We start from the raw sequence: 17,633 nt of genomic DNA on the forward strand, positions 1-17,633 counted from the left end.
TCTTAAAATAATTTATGAAAAAAYTACTAAAATCTCTAAAATTTTAATCGAAAGTCAGCCATAAATCGATAATTTATTTTTTCCAACAAAAAACATGATTAAAACTTAAGCGATAAACGACTTCAATACGAATAATCAATCGATTAACCGATTAATTATAAATATTTATAACTTTCGTACCAATAACATGACTTCAACTTGTAAAATCTTTCCACTGCTCTGGCCTAAGGTTGCTTCCTTTGTCGAGACAAATAAGCAATCTGATTTGTTAAGTCGCCAATTCTGAGCATTTCCAGTGGTCATTTCATCCAATATGATGAAATTGCAAATTTTTATGTCTACATCTAAACCGACAAATACTTGTACGACGAATAAAATGTTTAGATACAGGGGTATGGGTATCTACATACAAGTTTTCATGGCCAATGAAATAGTAAAATTGAGCAACTGCTGGTACCTGCTTTGATTCCAGCTTTTCTATTACTCCGTATGACATTCAACTGTCTTTTGAGCACGAGAAAGGCTGGGCGTGGGCGCTGGAATTACAGCAGACGCTTACAAAGATGTGCAGCAAATGTAAATAATAAATGTGTWTGTTTGTGCAGATGGTTCAATTTGCTGGCAGATTTATACTCAAAGGAGAATTATTTTTCTGAAATTATATGTCCTTGTCGTAAACGGTAATAGAGACTTACGCGATGCCAGGAAATATAATAAAATTCTTAGTAAAAGTGAAGGTAATAATAATGCAGTAATAACCCGTATTTGCCATAAGCCTTCAAATTTTTTATGTGTACGTAATATTTTAATGTAGCCATGTAGGCAATGAATTTGAGTACCCAGTGAGAAATTAAGGGATGTAARGTGTGCTGTTTTAATTATGGAATAACAATGAAAACGTTAACTTCGGTTATCCCGAATCAAAAATMCCCTGCACGAATAAAAATAATCCATACAAGAATAAATGTTTATCGGTTACTTTATAGGTTAGCAGTTTTACAGTACTCTGATTTGAATAATTTGTGCGAAGATAATTTCTTTGGATTGATTAATAAACGTCTTCAAATCTCGTGAAGATATCTTAGCAAAYAAAGACGATTTCCATGTAAGAATGTGAATTTGATTTTGAGTTTGTATAGCAACTCTATGGGTCAGTGATTCGATTTCGGCGATGCCGACAAATGAGAAACTTCYTTCAGAGATATTGACGTAGCGAAAATTAGATCGATATTTAGAAAAGATGAGGGACTAATTCTCGTGTATTCAGGCAAACAGATAGACGGACATCAATAAACCTATCCAGCTTCTTAGGCGGATGACATCATACATATTTTATAGGTCCTCCAAAGCTCCAGTTTGTATGTTACAAATTTCATAGTAAACTTAAGATAGGTGCTCTGTTCAGCGTTAATTTCAAAAAAGAAAATCGATGCAATTTCATACAGGGTTCATAGAAAATTAACCAGCGGTTTAGCTCTAAGAGCCCTCCGTAAAGTAATATAAGAAACTTTATTAATTAGATTAACTGCGCATATGCACGTATTTAATTGTGCTAACCTATTAGTTTCCCTTTGATTAATTATAATATTTATTTTTCTTTCGCTCCTCTGCTTCGCTACAGACGATTTCACTTCGCACAGCTCATACCATCATGATGGTCATCATCATTCTGCGAACATTTACAATAATCCCTTCAGCTCCTTGGCCAACATGCACGAAGTTTATGATAACCATGAGATTCATCAGCGGAACTACGACAATAAACCGAGGGAATCGAAGAAGCATAGGTAAGTGCAAGGCAAATATAATAAAGCACGTTTAAGTAGTACAAAGGTGGATTAAATGTGGGCATAATGCAAATTAGGAACTAAAAGTGTATAATTTAAGAATATTCATATTCTAGAAATTATTTTATTTGTAYCTTAAATGTTCCTTAAATGGAACAAAAAAATGATTTTCTTGCAAAACAGCATTTCTATGAAAATTTTCAATTCATCTGCTGCTCCTGTGGAGGTTTAAGGGCATATCCCTTTTAGCGATTTTATGCACAATCTTCAACTAATTGCTGTTTTCGTCAGCAATGTTTTCGTTTGCAGTTAATTTATGTTCGGGATTTTGATTTATGAACGCGGAAATTAAAAACTTAACTTCTTAAGCGCAAAGTCAAAATTCCCTTTATATGTTTTTGAAAAGGGGAAGGCGTTTGGAGCTGTTCATGCAGAAAATAACTAATTTCCCTAACCCTGTTTCAAGTACATATATACCATATACATGCATATGTTGGGCTAGTTCCGTTACGCTTTGACTGCACTTGTATATATGTATATTCACATATACYTATACATGCMCATGTTTTTAGCAACGTATGTATGTTTGTGCATCACTTTTGAACAACAACTTCGCTTGGGCGCCGYAATATCGAGGTAAATTTCAAAAGTTTTCACCTGGAACAAATGCGCTCATATATTTGTGTTGGTGTGTGTGTATATGAGCGATAGTGTGTGCGTACGTTTCCGACGTCGGCAGCAAGAAATAACAGCACACTGGGGCAATTGGGAATATTTTAGAAATGAAGGGTCTTGCTTCATTATGGAATCTCAACCGGTTCAATCGGTTTYAGGTGCAAGGTACTGGGAACAGGTGAAAAAAACAATACAATATGGTTATCTAAGGGAAATTATTCTAAAGATCTTAACTTTGGTGAAGTTAGGGTTGCCACCTGTCGATAGGAAATAAAACTTGAAAACGCAGTAGTCTAAAAAGTTCTTAACTTAATGAAGTTATGTTGTAGAGTTGTCAACTTTTGAAAATATTAAGTTGCGGTAAGCGTTTTTGATAAGGACTTGCCATCTGGAAAAAAGTTACTCCCAAAATTATGTGTTAAATATAAAGTGAATGAGAAAGCCTTTAAAGGTCCTTGGCTCCATGTTTCCATGTTTGATTTAGGGGAGAACACAATAGATCCAAGATCGCGGGCATTCTCGTCTATCTATCTACGATAATTTTCCTCTTTTTGCAAYAGAGTTGCCAGCTGCTGCAAGTGATAATATATTGGGTAGTCAAAAAGTCAAAAAGTTCTTTCGTATTGAAAGAAAGTTACACTGCTTAACTTAATTCATCATCAAACGGCTTTGAACCATTTAAAAAAGGCTGGCTACAAAGAGCACGACATGAATTGTCTGTGAAAAATTTTATGGATCGAATTAACATCTGCGATTCTTTGCTGAAATGAAATGAAATCGAACCATTTCTGAAGCAAATGGGAACAGGAGACGAGTAGTGTGTCAAATACGACATCAAGTTGCAAAAAAGATCATGGTCCAAGCGTGGTGAAGCCCACCATTTGGTCGCAAAGCCAGGTATGAACTCGAAAGGCTGAGCGTTTGATGGGATTGGAAAAGAATCATCCACTATGAGCTGCTCCAGCTTGGTCGAACGATTGATTCTATATTTTACTGTCAAGAACTGATGAGATTGAAGCAAGCACTCGRAAAAAATGTCCAGAACTGATCCACAGAATGGCCTGGGAGAGCTTCGCTGGRAAATTTTGATGCATACACCATAAAGCCCTGATCTTGCACCATCGCACTACCATTTGTTTCGGCCAATGCAGAACTCCCTTAATGGAGTAAAATTGGCTTCAAGAGAAGCCTGTAAAAACTGTTTATTTCAGTTTTTCGCCGAGAAACCAGAAAAGTTTTACACTGATAGAAAAATGTCTCTAGCGGAAAACGGCAAAGAGTAGTCGATCAAAATGGTACATATCTGGTTCACTAAAGTACATTTTAAATAAAAAAACAAGTTGAAGTTTGAACAGAAATATGAAAAGATCCGATATTATTGGAAAAATCATAAAATTTGACCAGACTTCCATATWCTTTTATCATCGAGGTTATGCGTAAGTAAAGTTTGATTAATATCGCTCCGATAAAATATTAAGGAAGAACGGTTCTCTATCTTAACCCTACAATTATTTTAAAGGAAATATTATAAATATTTGACTATAGCTTGATATATGTATATAACAATTTGGCTTATACAGCTGATTTTTTATTCATATCTATCGAGACAATCAGTTAAATACCAGACAAAATTAAACACACTCAAAATCAATACCTTCCGGCACTTTTTACTAACGGCCAATGTTCTAAACGCTATAACATCAAAAAAAAATTAAAAAAAATATATAAATGAAATCAGAAATATTTTAAAAGTTCTCTAAATTAATTAATCTGATTACAATTTGGCTGAAAATMACGCACCGAAACACGGTAGCTCACCAATAAATGTATTCACCGAGCCACCGGCATGCATAAACACTCTCCGCTGACTGCTCTTCCCCAACTTTGCGGCATGTGTGCTCATCGCAGGGAAGTTGCCGTGGATGTGTGACCCGAGCTTGACTTCTATTCTGGATATGTTTATGCATGTAAATACGAGGTGTGTTCAAAAAGTATCGCGAATTTTGTGTTTTTTCAAAAAATATTTATTTATTCATGAATATCTATTTTGTCCCCTTCAAAGTAATCCCCATGAGATATTATACACTTGTGTCAACAGTTTTTCCAATCTTCGAAGCACTTCGAAAAATAATTTTTTTTTTATCTTCTTCAGCTCCTCCTTCGATGCCGTCATTGCACCACCGATAAACGTTGCTTCGGTCCAAGGTAGCTTTTCCATATGCCACAGTCAACATTCGGAATGCATCCGCGCACTTAATTTCGTTTTTCATACAAAATTTGATACAGGTTCTTTGATCCATTTTTTTTTTTTTTTTGAATAGGTAAAAATCTAAGATGTGTTAGCAAAACAGCTGTCAACAATTAAATGAACATTCAAAATGGCCGAGCTTGCCGGCATAAGTGAGAGACATGAGTACCAACATAACGCCACAAAAAATTAGAAATTCGAATATACGTAACCCGCGAAAATTCAAAATTCGCGGTACTTTTTGAACACACCTCATAAATATATGTACATATGAATGTATATACTCGTGCGTAGTTCGTTGTTGTACGTGCTGCAGGGGCCGTGTGTTTTAGTTTTCGGTTTTTGGCTGCTGGTTCTTCGCACGATTGGCTATGAGACGTAAATTAATGCCATAAATTATTTACACCCACCTGTGATATTAAAAATCAACGGAAAACTTTTCCAATATCTACAAGTATTCGCTTCAGCTAACTTCAAATTCGGGCTGGAATGTAGAGAAGTGGTGCATAGCATGCCTCCACCTCCATAATTTCGCGTGGTGTAGACAATGTGTATCGGTGTGGTTGAACTTTTGCTTGTGTGTATGGTAGTTAGCTATTGTATGGCATAACTGTATGTACTTATGTATACTATATATGTATATTAACCTTTCAACATATACTATATATATATATATTCGCACAATTTCTCTACCTCCGTTATTTGCTATTCATACCATAACCGATATAATGCGGTTCAGAGTTATTGGTTGCACCACGATGTGAATCCATCTGTTGTTTGATCTTGCGAATTGTATTATTTTATATTTGAAAAAGTGTACTCATTTAAGTACAATTGGCCATTTAGGTGTTTGACGAAATGGTAATGCAAAAGCTTGCTGTTTTGTTGGGGGTAAGAAATTAAGACTTGTTTTGGTGGAAAGAAAGAACTTACTTTTTGGTTTTAGTAAAAATTATATGAAGTATAAAGTATCTAAATCTGCTGATTTTTGGCAAATATTGAATTTTGCCACAGGTGGCGAGTCATGTATCTTTGTGTATGATCCCGAGGCAAAGGAGCAATGTTCCAAAAGTCACAAGCAAGGGAATAACGATTCTCATTGTCTTTTTTGACATCAGAGGCATGGTGTACCATGAATTTCTTCCTCCTTAACCAACCGTCAACGCCAAGTTTTAAATGGAAGTCCTCAAGAGACTCAAGCGAAGGGTCAATCGGGTTCGACAAGACATCGCATCCGATTGTAAGTTGCACCACGACAACGCCCCTGCTTTTTCTTGTGAGCAGCTACCTAACCAAGGTTGGGATCCTAACGCTTCCGCTGCCGCCCTATATACTGAACTTTTTTGTTTCCTTGCCTGAAAAGATCGATGAAAGGCAAGCATTTTGAGATGATAGAAGGAATCTAAGCAGCATGCACCTCGGCTCTCAAGGCTATTCCGGAGAATGCCTTCAATGCTTGGAAATTGCGCTGGCGGCGCTGCATCGACGCAGGGAACCTATTTTGAAAGATTTTAAAGAATTATAACGATTGGTTCAATACATTTTTTTTTAATCAACTTTTGTCTTATTTTTATTCGGACAAACCTTGTAGTATGGTCTTCTGGTTCAATCTTTCTTTCTCTATACTTATTCAAATTTTATTTTTGGAGCCTTCTGAAAGAATTCGAAAAGAGAACTACGCTACACAGACTTCTTAGCTTAAGAGAGTATTTTGAACATATTCAATCCTCTCTTATGTAACTCTTAGAAGCAATTCTTATTAATATTTGAAAACTAATGAGTCGTGCTTCACGCTCTACATTTCTGTAAGACAAAACTATGCACTTTTTTTTTGTCCTTTACACAATACTTTTAAATCGTAATTGATAAGAGGAAAAAATCGTTGGCGTCAAGTTGTCATAAACTCTTGTACAACATCGTAAAACTGGCACATTAAGCGGAAATAAAACATTGAACTATGTTGGACGACCTTTAAAAAAGCGGCTGCCATTCGCTACAAAATATTCGAATTTTAATGGGTTATAAAAGACTTGCTTTACAGTTTCTTTTATACATATGTAAGTACAACCATGGGTGACAAAGATTCCCACTTCTCGCACAAACAATTTGCAACCCTGTGCTTAATAACCTTAGTTTTTGTTCTCCATTAAGTAGACACCTTATGTATTTCAATAGCATTTGCTTTTAGAACGGTACAATATCACATGTTGCAATGCAAAATGAGCAATATAAAATTTTAAGTCGGGCGGTCAGCAGTACATTAGCCTTAGCCAGGGGCCCAACAGCAAATGACTAATATTGAGAAATCACTGACCACTACTAGTGACCCTCATAGGCTGGTAGACTTGTTTGTGTACAAATACACAGTAATTTGCACACATTTTGGCACGCAAATGGTGCGTGACATTGCGAACGTTTTGTGCCCCAAAAAGCTGTAAATTCTTACGAGCCGGCACATGCATTATATGCGCCCATATAATGTGCAGGTTCGTGTGCCTGTCGGTATGGTAGAATGATTCGCATTCGCATTTCGGTCTCGATATGGTAATGTCGGTTTGCCAAACTGATGAAGTAACGCCAATGAAACGCTTCAACTCGGCTACAAGCGAAGCARAAAAGTGTAATAAAATGGAGCAATTAAAAGCTAGACGATTAACCGGGCACTAAATTAAAGTGACCCTTGCCTAGGGGTCTAAATATGTACTGCATATTAGGTAGGGATTTCGTTTTGCAACGCGTACCTTGGTTTGATTGTATGTGTGTATATGCTCGTGTAGCTAAGGCTTATCGTGGAAAGCATATTCTTTTGTTGTAAAATTATTACAGTAACAAGTGGCACGCGATTTCCGAAGTATAATTTGTTAGCAACAAATTTCCTTGTAGTGGAAATTTTTTACAAAACGAGACTAATAATAGAAATTATATTGATTTAAGGATTTCAGTGCTTTATTTATTTGAGTCTTTTTCAGTTGAGGTTTCATTCGTAACCCTTACTTAACCAATTAGCTTAAATTGGCGCAATAAGTTGGCTCCACCGTAAAGGGTATGCGAGCGTGCTAATACCAGAGAGAGAGAGACTAAATCGGCTGTTTAAAGTTGCTTTCAAATTATAGTCCTCACCAAATCTCAAACTTACCTTGGTTTACTTGTGTTCGACAAACGATATTTTTTGGATTTATTTTCTAAAATACTAAAATAGCACAATTTGTTCTCATTTGAAACTATAAAATTCACCTTCACGGAGCTTTACACTGTCTCGCAGTGGTCTTCATTTTCCGCGAATTTGATCTATCAACAGTTAGGAMAAAAAAGGAACGAAGCGTACTCACAAATCAGTCCAAACATCTCTGGAATTCGAGGTCATCTATCGGCAGGCACAGCGATCTGAGGAGCTGATCTCGTTGGCTGTATTACTACTGCCAAACCAGCTTTACAACGCACAGGTGTCATAGCCCATGAAGACTAGGACCACACTGGAGGAGATATCGGTAGGGAGGCCGCGGAGTCTGTTCAAATTTGCGTTAGGCGCATCCATCCTAAAGGACGTCTATTCCTCAAAGGCCTAGTAACTGAACTCTATCTGGTTCCGCAAAGTACCAAAACCGGTCTATGCGTGGCTTATGGTCTACCTGTTTAACCTAATCTAAAATTTAGCAAACCAACATCGTGGTGTAAGACTGGTCGTCCACTGATGTGATATTAAATGGCCAATAAAGATGAGCAATCAAATTAATTGTTATCAGAGGTTACATCGTATAGCTAAGTTTGTGGCCTGATAGACCTAACCCTCTCTAATTTTGAAGTGGCTGGGTTAGACTGTATGAATGATTTAAGTCAGTAATCGAGCAAGGTCTTCTTAGTGTAAATTGAACGGATTATCACATAAGTATTTATCGATTTACTTTGACCAATAGATATTATTAAATTTCCGGCGATTTAACATTGTATTACATAGCGCTTATTCGAGATTCGAGAATATACTAGCGAAATAYGCTTTCGATTCGCCAAAATCTTTGAGACTGCCAATACAAAATAATGCCAATAAATACTTGCGTCAGGCCTGTTTAACTTTTCGTAGAAAAATAGCGGTTCCGTGGCAATAAGCAATGCTTTAAATGCACCAAATATCTTCTAAGTCGTTTTATGAAAATACTTAAAATTCACTCCATACACACAACATAAATTGAGGGGTACATACATATAAAAGTTGCGAAAAATGTTCCACTTTATCTTGTTGAAAAAACAATGAAATTCATTTTCCTATACCTAGTTAAACAACTACAACAATAATTCTAACAACAGCAACAAAAAATGCTCAAGAGCAATTACTTACAATTCGTTGCTCTCTTGGTCAAGCATGCATTCGAGCACTTTTGAGCTTCCTGTTGCGCGCCGCTGTTACCGCCAAGCACGTGAATCGCTGACTAGCGAAGTGTGAAGCCCGCCGACAAGGGCACTGAATACAATTGCTGTCCTTAACACATAACCTGTATGCTGTTGGGCGTAAAGCGTTTCCTTGGTTAGGTGCTAAGGCTCCGGCAGTTAGGCGGCTTGATTGAATGAACAGGTGAGCTGTTGGGTCGTGGGGTCGGGACCTGCGGTTGCTTTTGTTTTAACACCTGCAAAACATGCGCGCAGACTTGCCGTCGATAAAAAGGTTTACTTAGACAAGAAAACCAATTGTGGGCGCAATTGTTGAACAGGTCTTTCTAGGAGGAAATGTTGGCTTTTTTTCATATGTGCGTGTGTGTGTGGGTTTTTTGTTGGTTCGGTAATGATCCTAGTGAGCAATAGAAAACTGTATGAGTCCCACTTCGAGACAAAAGGAGATGAAACTATTTGAAGCGGTTTTGGAGTTATGGCGGTTAATGATTGAAATCATATTACAGGTCAGAACACTTCTGTTTGAACGGAAATCTAAAGTTTTAGCGGCGACAATATGAATAATTAAAAATGTGTATATTTCGGTTGAACTAAGTGATAGTTTGTTTAACTCTCGCTCGAGTAACTGAAGTAGGTTATCGAGATTGTGAAATTTCAGCGACCAGATATTTCTTGAGAATTTTAGGTAATTATTTGCTAATATGAAATAGTCTTTCGAACCTCAAAGGCAACATAAATCAGACTATCATCAGTGGTAGTGCGATGTATGAGACAAATTTTGGAAATTTGGAAAAGGTCAGGTGGGTCATGTGGTTATATTACTTTTCTAGTGCCATTGATGACTTTGGAACTAAAGAACTGATTTACAAGTTCAAAGCATACACCACTGTTTCAAGTTCCTCCAGAGTCTCCCAAGAACTAAATCGCTCTCGCGCTGGTTAGATCTAACTTTATATCATATAGAGACCTCTTCAAGATCCATTGTAGATTTTGGGTCCATTGAACAGCTCTACAAGTTCTAAGCACAGTGTCACTTGATCAAGTCCCTCCGGCGTCTCTCACGAACCGAACCTCTCCCGCGCTGTTAGGTCTAACTGAATATTAGAATATTATTTTCTTTATTGTTGTTTGGCTTATTGGGTTATCAGTGAGAATGAGAGTGTGTCCCTTTATGAGCACTACTTTGCTGTGCAGCTGCGACCAGCATCTACCAAGGACTAAAATAGCAAACCGAAAATCAACTGCAAAAAGGCAACTAGCAAGAAAGGCAGACGCGCACACAGCGCCACCGCATTAAAACGTGGCGGCGATAAAAATGCAACAGGAAGCGTCTGCACGCTGCACAATCATAAATTGTGCAACAACGTGTAAAGTACTTTTTGACCGCTTCAAAATAAAGCCAAAACGCTGAAACAAGCGGGAGAGAAGAGCAAAAAAAAACAAAAAAAAAAACAAAAAAAAAAAAAAAAAAAAAAAAAAACAAAAAAAAAAAAAAAACCCAAAAAATATTTTTAGTGTCCATTTTTTTATGGTGTTTTTATTGATATCTTAAGAATACAGAAAAAAAAAATTTACAAAAAAATAATAAAAATTAAAATAATTAGAGGGGAGGGGGGAGAGTTGTAAAAAACTAATGGCGCATCTTGGTGACATTGATCCTGACTCTCCTGGTGGTCTGAAAAAAAAAAAATCAAAAGAAATTCTTAATCAGTATGAATGCTGTTATAGTAACTACCTCAGGGAACACGAAAATTTTTGTTTTTTTGAAAAATGGCGACTGCCTGAAAATAAAAGTAAATTTTTAAGCTTTTTTTGAAATTCCTGAATTTTTTTTTGAAATATTTAAAACAAAAATTTTGACACGATGCTGTTAGGAATAACAAAGGATTATATAAAGAAGGTTCACACAAAATTTCAAGTAAATCGGTTTTATAGAACTTGAGATAATGCCGGTACCGTGTGGAAAAAAGTAGTTTTGAGAAAAACGCGTTCAAAAAAGTGAGTCAAATTTCAGGCAGTCTAAGTCATAAAGTAACTGTTCTTTTAAAATAATTTGTGCTCTTCAAATAATATTAATTTTTAAAAATCCTTTGGAGGATATGTTCTTAAAGGTCTAAACTTTAAATATATAGCAAAAAAAACCGAATTTTTCAAAATTCTAGGGGGTACCCCTTAAATACATACATACATACATCCGCTTGTTTACTAATTTATTTTCGGTCGTAAATTCACGGAGCGCTGGCTTGTCTGGTCCACACACCTCAACTTGCTGGCCCAAACTGCCGCTATTAATTGACACTTTTACAAATTAATAGCTTTCACACACCCACCTTTTATCGCCACACACTTTGTTGTTGTTGTTTGGCTTTCTGTCGATGTTTTGCCGAAGCCATAAGTGGATTAGTTGGCAGCTTGTTTTTGTGCATAGCAATGTTTTTCTTGCGACAGCCAGCCCGCATTAGCGGCAAAACAAAAAATATATACAAATGACAGTATTCAGACAGGTTAATCCTGTGAGCTGGTGAGCGGAGGCTTGACAGGCAGCATAACTTTTTAATTCCATATATAGGTGCGTGAATGTGTATATTTCAATACTGTTAATAAAGGGTGTTGTTTTTAGTAATGTGGTTTTTTAGAGGAAATAACACGCATGTAATTTAATGTTGAGACCGAGAATTCAGATTTATTATAAATACCAGATTTTGCCTTATATTTTTAATATAATTCGGGCAAGTGACAGCCGCGGCTGGCTCTAATGAATTACAGCGTAGAGGCCAAATTTTGCGACCATTCGCTGAATATCCGCTCTCAAGACATCCGTAGCCTCAGACTTATTTGCGAAGAGCAGCGACTTCACAGAAATTCAAAAAAAAAAAAATAGTCCAGCGGTGTTGAAATACATGATCTTGGAGGACATTCCAAAAGCCCACGACGCAAGATAATGTGCTTACTAATAATTTCCTTCAATAAATTGATTATTTCATTGGCTGTATGGCGTCGTCTTGTTGGAACCAAAAGTAATCCACATAAACATTCCGAAATTCAGTCACGAAAAAGTCATTAATCATGGAACATTATGGTCGACTTCATTTATGAACGAATGTGGGATTTATGAAATCATTGGTCGGTCCATTGGGCACTCAGAGCAGTGACTTTTCGAGGATGTAACGGTTGCTCAACAAATGCTTACGGATTATCCAGAATGTGGCAATTTTTTTAATTAACATACCCATTCAACCAAAAGTGAGCTTCATCGCTGGACAAAATGTTTTTCTCAAAGTCTGGACCGTTAGCGATCTCGTTAAGGGCTCATTCACTGGACGTGGGACGTGGGACGTGCTTGTTGATCTTCCGGCTTCAATTCGCGAATCGCTTATGAGGATGTGAATTATCCACATGTGTTAACATAGTGTGAAGTTGATCCATAATTGCTCGAATTTCCGACTCTGGTGGGCGATTATGTCGACAGTATATTGGCCGCAGCGAATCATTATTTCTTTAATAGTTTTGTATGAGTGTGTTCATTATGAGTGGTAAACCAAATTAAGTATAAATCAAATAAACAGCCTCCGAAAAAATGACTGCGTCAAACCACACGTCTAAAAAAGCACCCGTTATTTAAATTAATATAAATAATTATTTATTTGTGTATATGGAGGTGGGGAAGGTTAATTTCGCAAGTTTATTAAGTCTAGTTGCCTTCATTGGACTGTAAAACGCTGGTTGCAGCTTCAAAGGGTCTCACCAATTTTTAATGTTTACTATCTCAAATACATCTGAAAGCTATCTTAAAAATATGGTATAGTCTAGGTAACTTTATCTTAGAAAGCAACATTTTATTCACTGTGTGTTTCGACGCCTTAATTGTATTGACCCATTGCATTGCTTTATCGCCTTTTATGAAATCACTTCAACCGCAAAAAGCTTTCGAATGTTCCAGTGCAATCAGTTTACTTTTTCAGCTCATTATAATAAGTTTGACAAAAGTTTAGGAGTATCATTGGAATCAGTGATAATTCGGTTCGTTGTATATTGTCTAATCAAATTTGTCCCGGATTGCCAAAAAGCTATATTACTCGTATTCCAATACATATATTTNTATAGAACTTGAGATAATGCCGGTACCGTGTGGAAAAAAGTAGTTTTGAGAAAAACGCGTTCAAAAAAGTGAGTCAAATTTCAGGCAGTCTAAGTCATAAAGTAACTGTTCTTTTRAAATAATTTGTGCTCTTCAAATAATATTAATTTTTAAAAATCCTTTGGAGGATATGTTCTTAAAGGTCTAAACTTTAAATATATAGCAAAAAAAACCGAATTTTTCAAAATTCTAGGGGGTACCCCTTAAATACATACATACATACATCCGCTTGTTTACTAATTTATTTTCGGTCGTAAATTCACGGAGCGCTGGCTTGTCTGGTYCACACACCTCAACTTGCTGGCCCAAACTGCCGCTATTAATTGACACTTTTACAAATTAATAGCTTTCACACACCCACCTTTTATCGCCACACACTTTGTTGTTGTTGTTTGGCTTTCTGTCGATGTTTTGCCGAAGCCATAAGTGGATTAGTTGGCAGCTTGTTTTTGTGCATAGYAATGTTTTTCTTGCGACAGCCAGCCCGCATTAGCGGCAAAACAAAAAATATATACAAATGACAKTATTCAGACAGGTTAATCCTGTGAGCTGGTGAGCGGAGGCTTGACAGGCAGCATAACTTTTTAATTCCATATATAGGTGCGTGAATGTGTATATTTCAATACTGTTAATAAAGGGTGTTGTTTTTAGTAATGTGGTTTTTTAGAGGAAATAACACGCATGTAATTTAATGTTGAGACCGAGAATTCAGATTTATTATAAATACCAGATTTTGCCTTATATTTTTAATATAATTCGGGCAAGTGACAGCCGCGGCTGGCTCTAATGAATTACAGCGTAGAGGCSAAATTTTGCGACCATTCGCTGAATATCCGCTCTCAAGACATCCGTAGCCTCAGACTTATTTRCGWAGAGCAGCGACTTCACATAAATAAAAGAAAAAAAAATAGTCCAGCGGTGTTGAAATACATGATCTTGGAGGACATTCCACAGGCCCACGACGCGAGATAATGCGCTTACTAATAATTTCCTTCAATAAATCGAATCAAATTTGTCCCGGATTGCCAAAAAGCTATATTACTCGTATTCCAATACATATATTTGTTAATGCCTTCGAAATATAATCCTAGGGTCAATACAAGCATGCCTTATGTTATTAGCCTCTGTTAGGATGGCTCACAGTGCCTTTGCCGAATTTTGTATTTATTTTTGGTTTCGGTTCAGTTTTGGAGCGATTCGATGTGATGGTCTTAAACCACGTGTCGTCATTAGAAATGATGCATTTGATAAATATGGGTTCCTCAGCTACATTATGAAGCATCTCTTTTGCGATCTCTAATCTACCTCGCTTTTTAAAAAGAATAAGCACTTTTAGTACGAGTCTGGCATTGACACCTTTCCTATTAAAAACATTAACCCAAAAGTTGAGAAGTTGAGAGTTTCTGCTATCTCACTGATGTAAACCTCATGCTTTTCAAGCATTATTTCTGTAATTTTTCATTGGCCAGTTTAAATGAGTAGCTATCAATGGCTCCCTTCCATAGCCATGACAAAATGACAAGTAAAATCGTAAACGTACACAAAAAGCTGTCAAACTCACATTGACTGACATATGGAAAACAAACTTCCGGCAAGCATAAATATTTTATTAATCTGGATAAAAGTTCTCTATCGATTCGTTTCCGCGCACAATTTATATAGACCAGTTGATGAACCAGTCCGTACCAAACTTCATGAGATGGTATTGCTGTTGAATAATAATAAGTAATACCAGAACGTACCCCTATCATTTTGCATTATGACGAAATAAGTAGTAGTGGAAGGTATCTAAAAATAGTTATACCTTAAGAATAGAGTTTTCGCCCACTGGTTGACTTCATATGATATAGCTCATACCTCTCAGTTGAGAGACTGAGAAACATAAGTAGAGAGACACTAATGTATATCATTTTTACCAAATACCAAATTTTCATACTGCCAACATAAACTTGATTTTTCACCTGCTTAGCTTAGTTTTTTTTTCGGTTTCGGCTCAGCTTCGTCATGATATTCGGCCGATCTATCGTTTGTTTATGGGTCCTATGCATAGGTCCAAGACACATCGGTAATATGTTTCTTGACCTCCTAGTAGTCAGAAGGCATTGTTTATAGACGTTAACGTAATGTTGTTTTTCGAAAAAATTAAGTGTTTGGGAACCAATCCTACTATCTGGAAATTTAAACTAAAAGGTCTTACTATTTTCTGCCCACAGTATAACCCTTGTCTAACTTAAATCAAATATTGCTACCCGTCTATTTGTTAACAACCAAGTAGTAGTTGCCTTCTAAATTTCATTAATTTGTCAACCGACTTTTTTTGATCCACTTTAACTCATTTCAGCGCGCGAATCACTTAGCAAACAATGAATATTCAGATTTTTGAAGATGCTCACCTTACTTTGGTTGTGCTGTTGTTTGTTTTATTTGTTGTGTGTTTTAGACTAATTTTCTGTATGCAAATGAAGCTGCGCTTCGCTAACAACAACATTTTACACGTGTTCCTCAACATCAGACGTCACTTGACGAAGGTCAGGGTTACGAACGGAATATAAATTGTGCTCAGATAAAATATTTAAAACGGACAAAGTTTGTTAAAATTGATTTAAGTTTTTTATTAACTATTTATGTACAAAATAAAACTAGTTATGTAACACATTCATGAACATTATTATACAATGAGGGTAAGTGCAAATTTGTCTCACTTAAGTCATTTAGTTTGTACGACCATAACTTCAAATGTACGCCAGCGCTCACCTTAGAACTTGAGGATCGGCAAGTAGGCGTTGCTTGGTGCCTGTGGCTGGCTGGCGGGAGGAATGTAGGTATTGGCAGGTGCTGCAGGTGGGATGTACGARTTCGATGGCGTGACTGGGGCGACTGGAGCAGCAGGGGCTACAGGTGCTGCGGGAGGGATGTATGAATTGGAGGGAGCGACGGGCGCAGCAGGTGCAACTTGGGAAGCATAGTTATGCACTGGGGCCAAGCCACCGTCATGCGACACGGATTTTCCACCCAAATCGTCGTATTGCTGTTGGATGGCATGTTGAGCGTGAGCCGCATCTTCGGGTGTGCGATATTTAACGAAGTGCACTTCGGGTTTGTTGCTGTTCTGTCTGTTGAGGTTCTGCAATTGCTGAGCCAAGCCAGAGATGTCGTTTTGTTTCTGCAACACATAAATGGCGGTTCTCTCTTCACCGGCGTGTTTAGCCAATTGRAGGGCAGCTTCTGAGAGTCCATTGTTTTCGGGTCCCTTAATGAAGAYGACACGCAAGTTCTTCTTCARCGAGCCAGACAAGTCACCCAAAGACTTATCATCATCGAAGTCAGCTTCTGGTGCAGTGTAGGTGAAGAATTCTTTCTGGAATTCAGGTGCAGCGTGGCCGGCAACAACTGGCGCACTGAGTGGGCTACCGAARTCACCAATACCGCCACTGCTTACGGGTCCAGCACCATGACCACTAATGGGTGCACTCAAGTGTGCAGCGCCATCGCTACCGTGGGAGCCACGCAAACCGCCAAGGGAACCACCTGCAGATGGGTAGTTGTAGCCACCAACATCAGCACGCGCTACAGCGAACAAAGCAAATACCTGGGAAATGAGAATAGGATATTTTTTGTTTATGTTGGTGCTAGGATTAAGCCTGTAAATTTTACTCACAATGAAGGCACGCATTTTCGGTTTCAACAAGTGCTAGTGGGATGCTCCACCGGAGAGAGATGAAATGTTTGTGTTGTCAGTTGAAGATCTCCGCGGTTATTTTATATCAAAAATTAAGTTCRCTTATTTAGTCCACCTACGACAAGAGCTTTTGCAAAGCAATAGAAACAATAAATTCTCGCAAAGCTCAAGTTCACATCTCGCAATCGGGACGTGCATTTTTGCATATTCACTAGCTTCGAATAACTTGCGATGTTGCTGTCATGATAAGGAGCAGCCGCCGCCACATAGCATGAACTCATTGAAATTCGTAACAGATTCGCTAAAAACTTCGCAAATTAGTTAAATGATTAATAATTAATGGACAGATGTTGTTATTTTTGTTATCAGCAAAACGCCCAGCTACACGGATCGATTTAAATGAGTTCATTCGCGTCTCACATCTGTGCAATATGAATTCTTTTAGCCGGCTCTCGATCACGCGAACTGAATCGTATACACTTGTAGATATGTATGTATATGTGTTCGGTGTGTGAATTTGAGAAGACGATCGAATATACTCTGCTCCGTGTTTTACACCATTTTTGTGGTTTATCTGCAAACATGTGTACTAATTTGAATATAAAACTTATATGTACTTCTTTTACTTTTCTCATTTATATTCGTWTTCTTCATTACCCGTTCTTCGCGTTGGCTCTCTCTCTAAAATGTTCTACTTCCAATGCCCTTTACCTGGTTAGCAGC

General features: G+C 37.3%; 2 protein-coding genes across 2 annotated transcripts in view; one reads left to right on the plus strand and one right to left on the minus strand.

Moving 5' to 3' along the window:
* Positions 1–17,633, plus strand: part of LOC108970332 — a 125,162-nt gene that overhangs the window by 78,543 nt on the left and 28,986 nt on the right. Inside the window, exon 6 of the mRNA XM_018935660.1 lies at positions 1,622–1,787. Coding sequence (XP_018791205.1) covers positions 1,622–1,787 — 166 coding nt within the window. The remainder of the gene's footprint in view (positions 1–1,621; positions 1,788–17,633) is intronic.
* Positions 15,819–16,979, minus strand: LOC108970373. Its single transcript, XM_018935711.1, has 2 exons — positions 16,890–16,979; positions 15,819–16,820 (listed from the first exon to the last, which is right to left on the minus strand). Exons 1-2 carry the CDS (start codon positions 16,902–16,904, stop codon positions 15,987–15,989), a joined length of 849 nt encoding a protein of 282 aa, XP_018791256.1. The 5' UTR covers positions 16,905–16,979; the 3' UTR covers positions 15,819–15,986.

This window comes from Bactrocera latifrons, unplaced genomic scaffold, assembly GCF_001853355.1.
Source record: "Bactrocera latifrons isolate USDA-ARS-PBARC rearing strain unplaced genomic scaffold, ASM185335v1 scaffold_3, whole genome shotgun sequence".
Taxonomy (NCBI): domain Eukaryota; kingdom Metazoa; phylum Arthropoda; class Insecta; order Diptera; family Tephritidae; genus Bactrocera; species Bactrocera latifrons.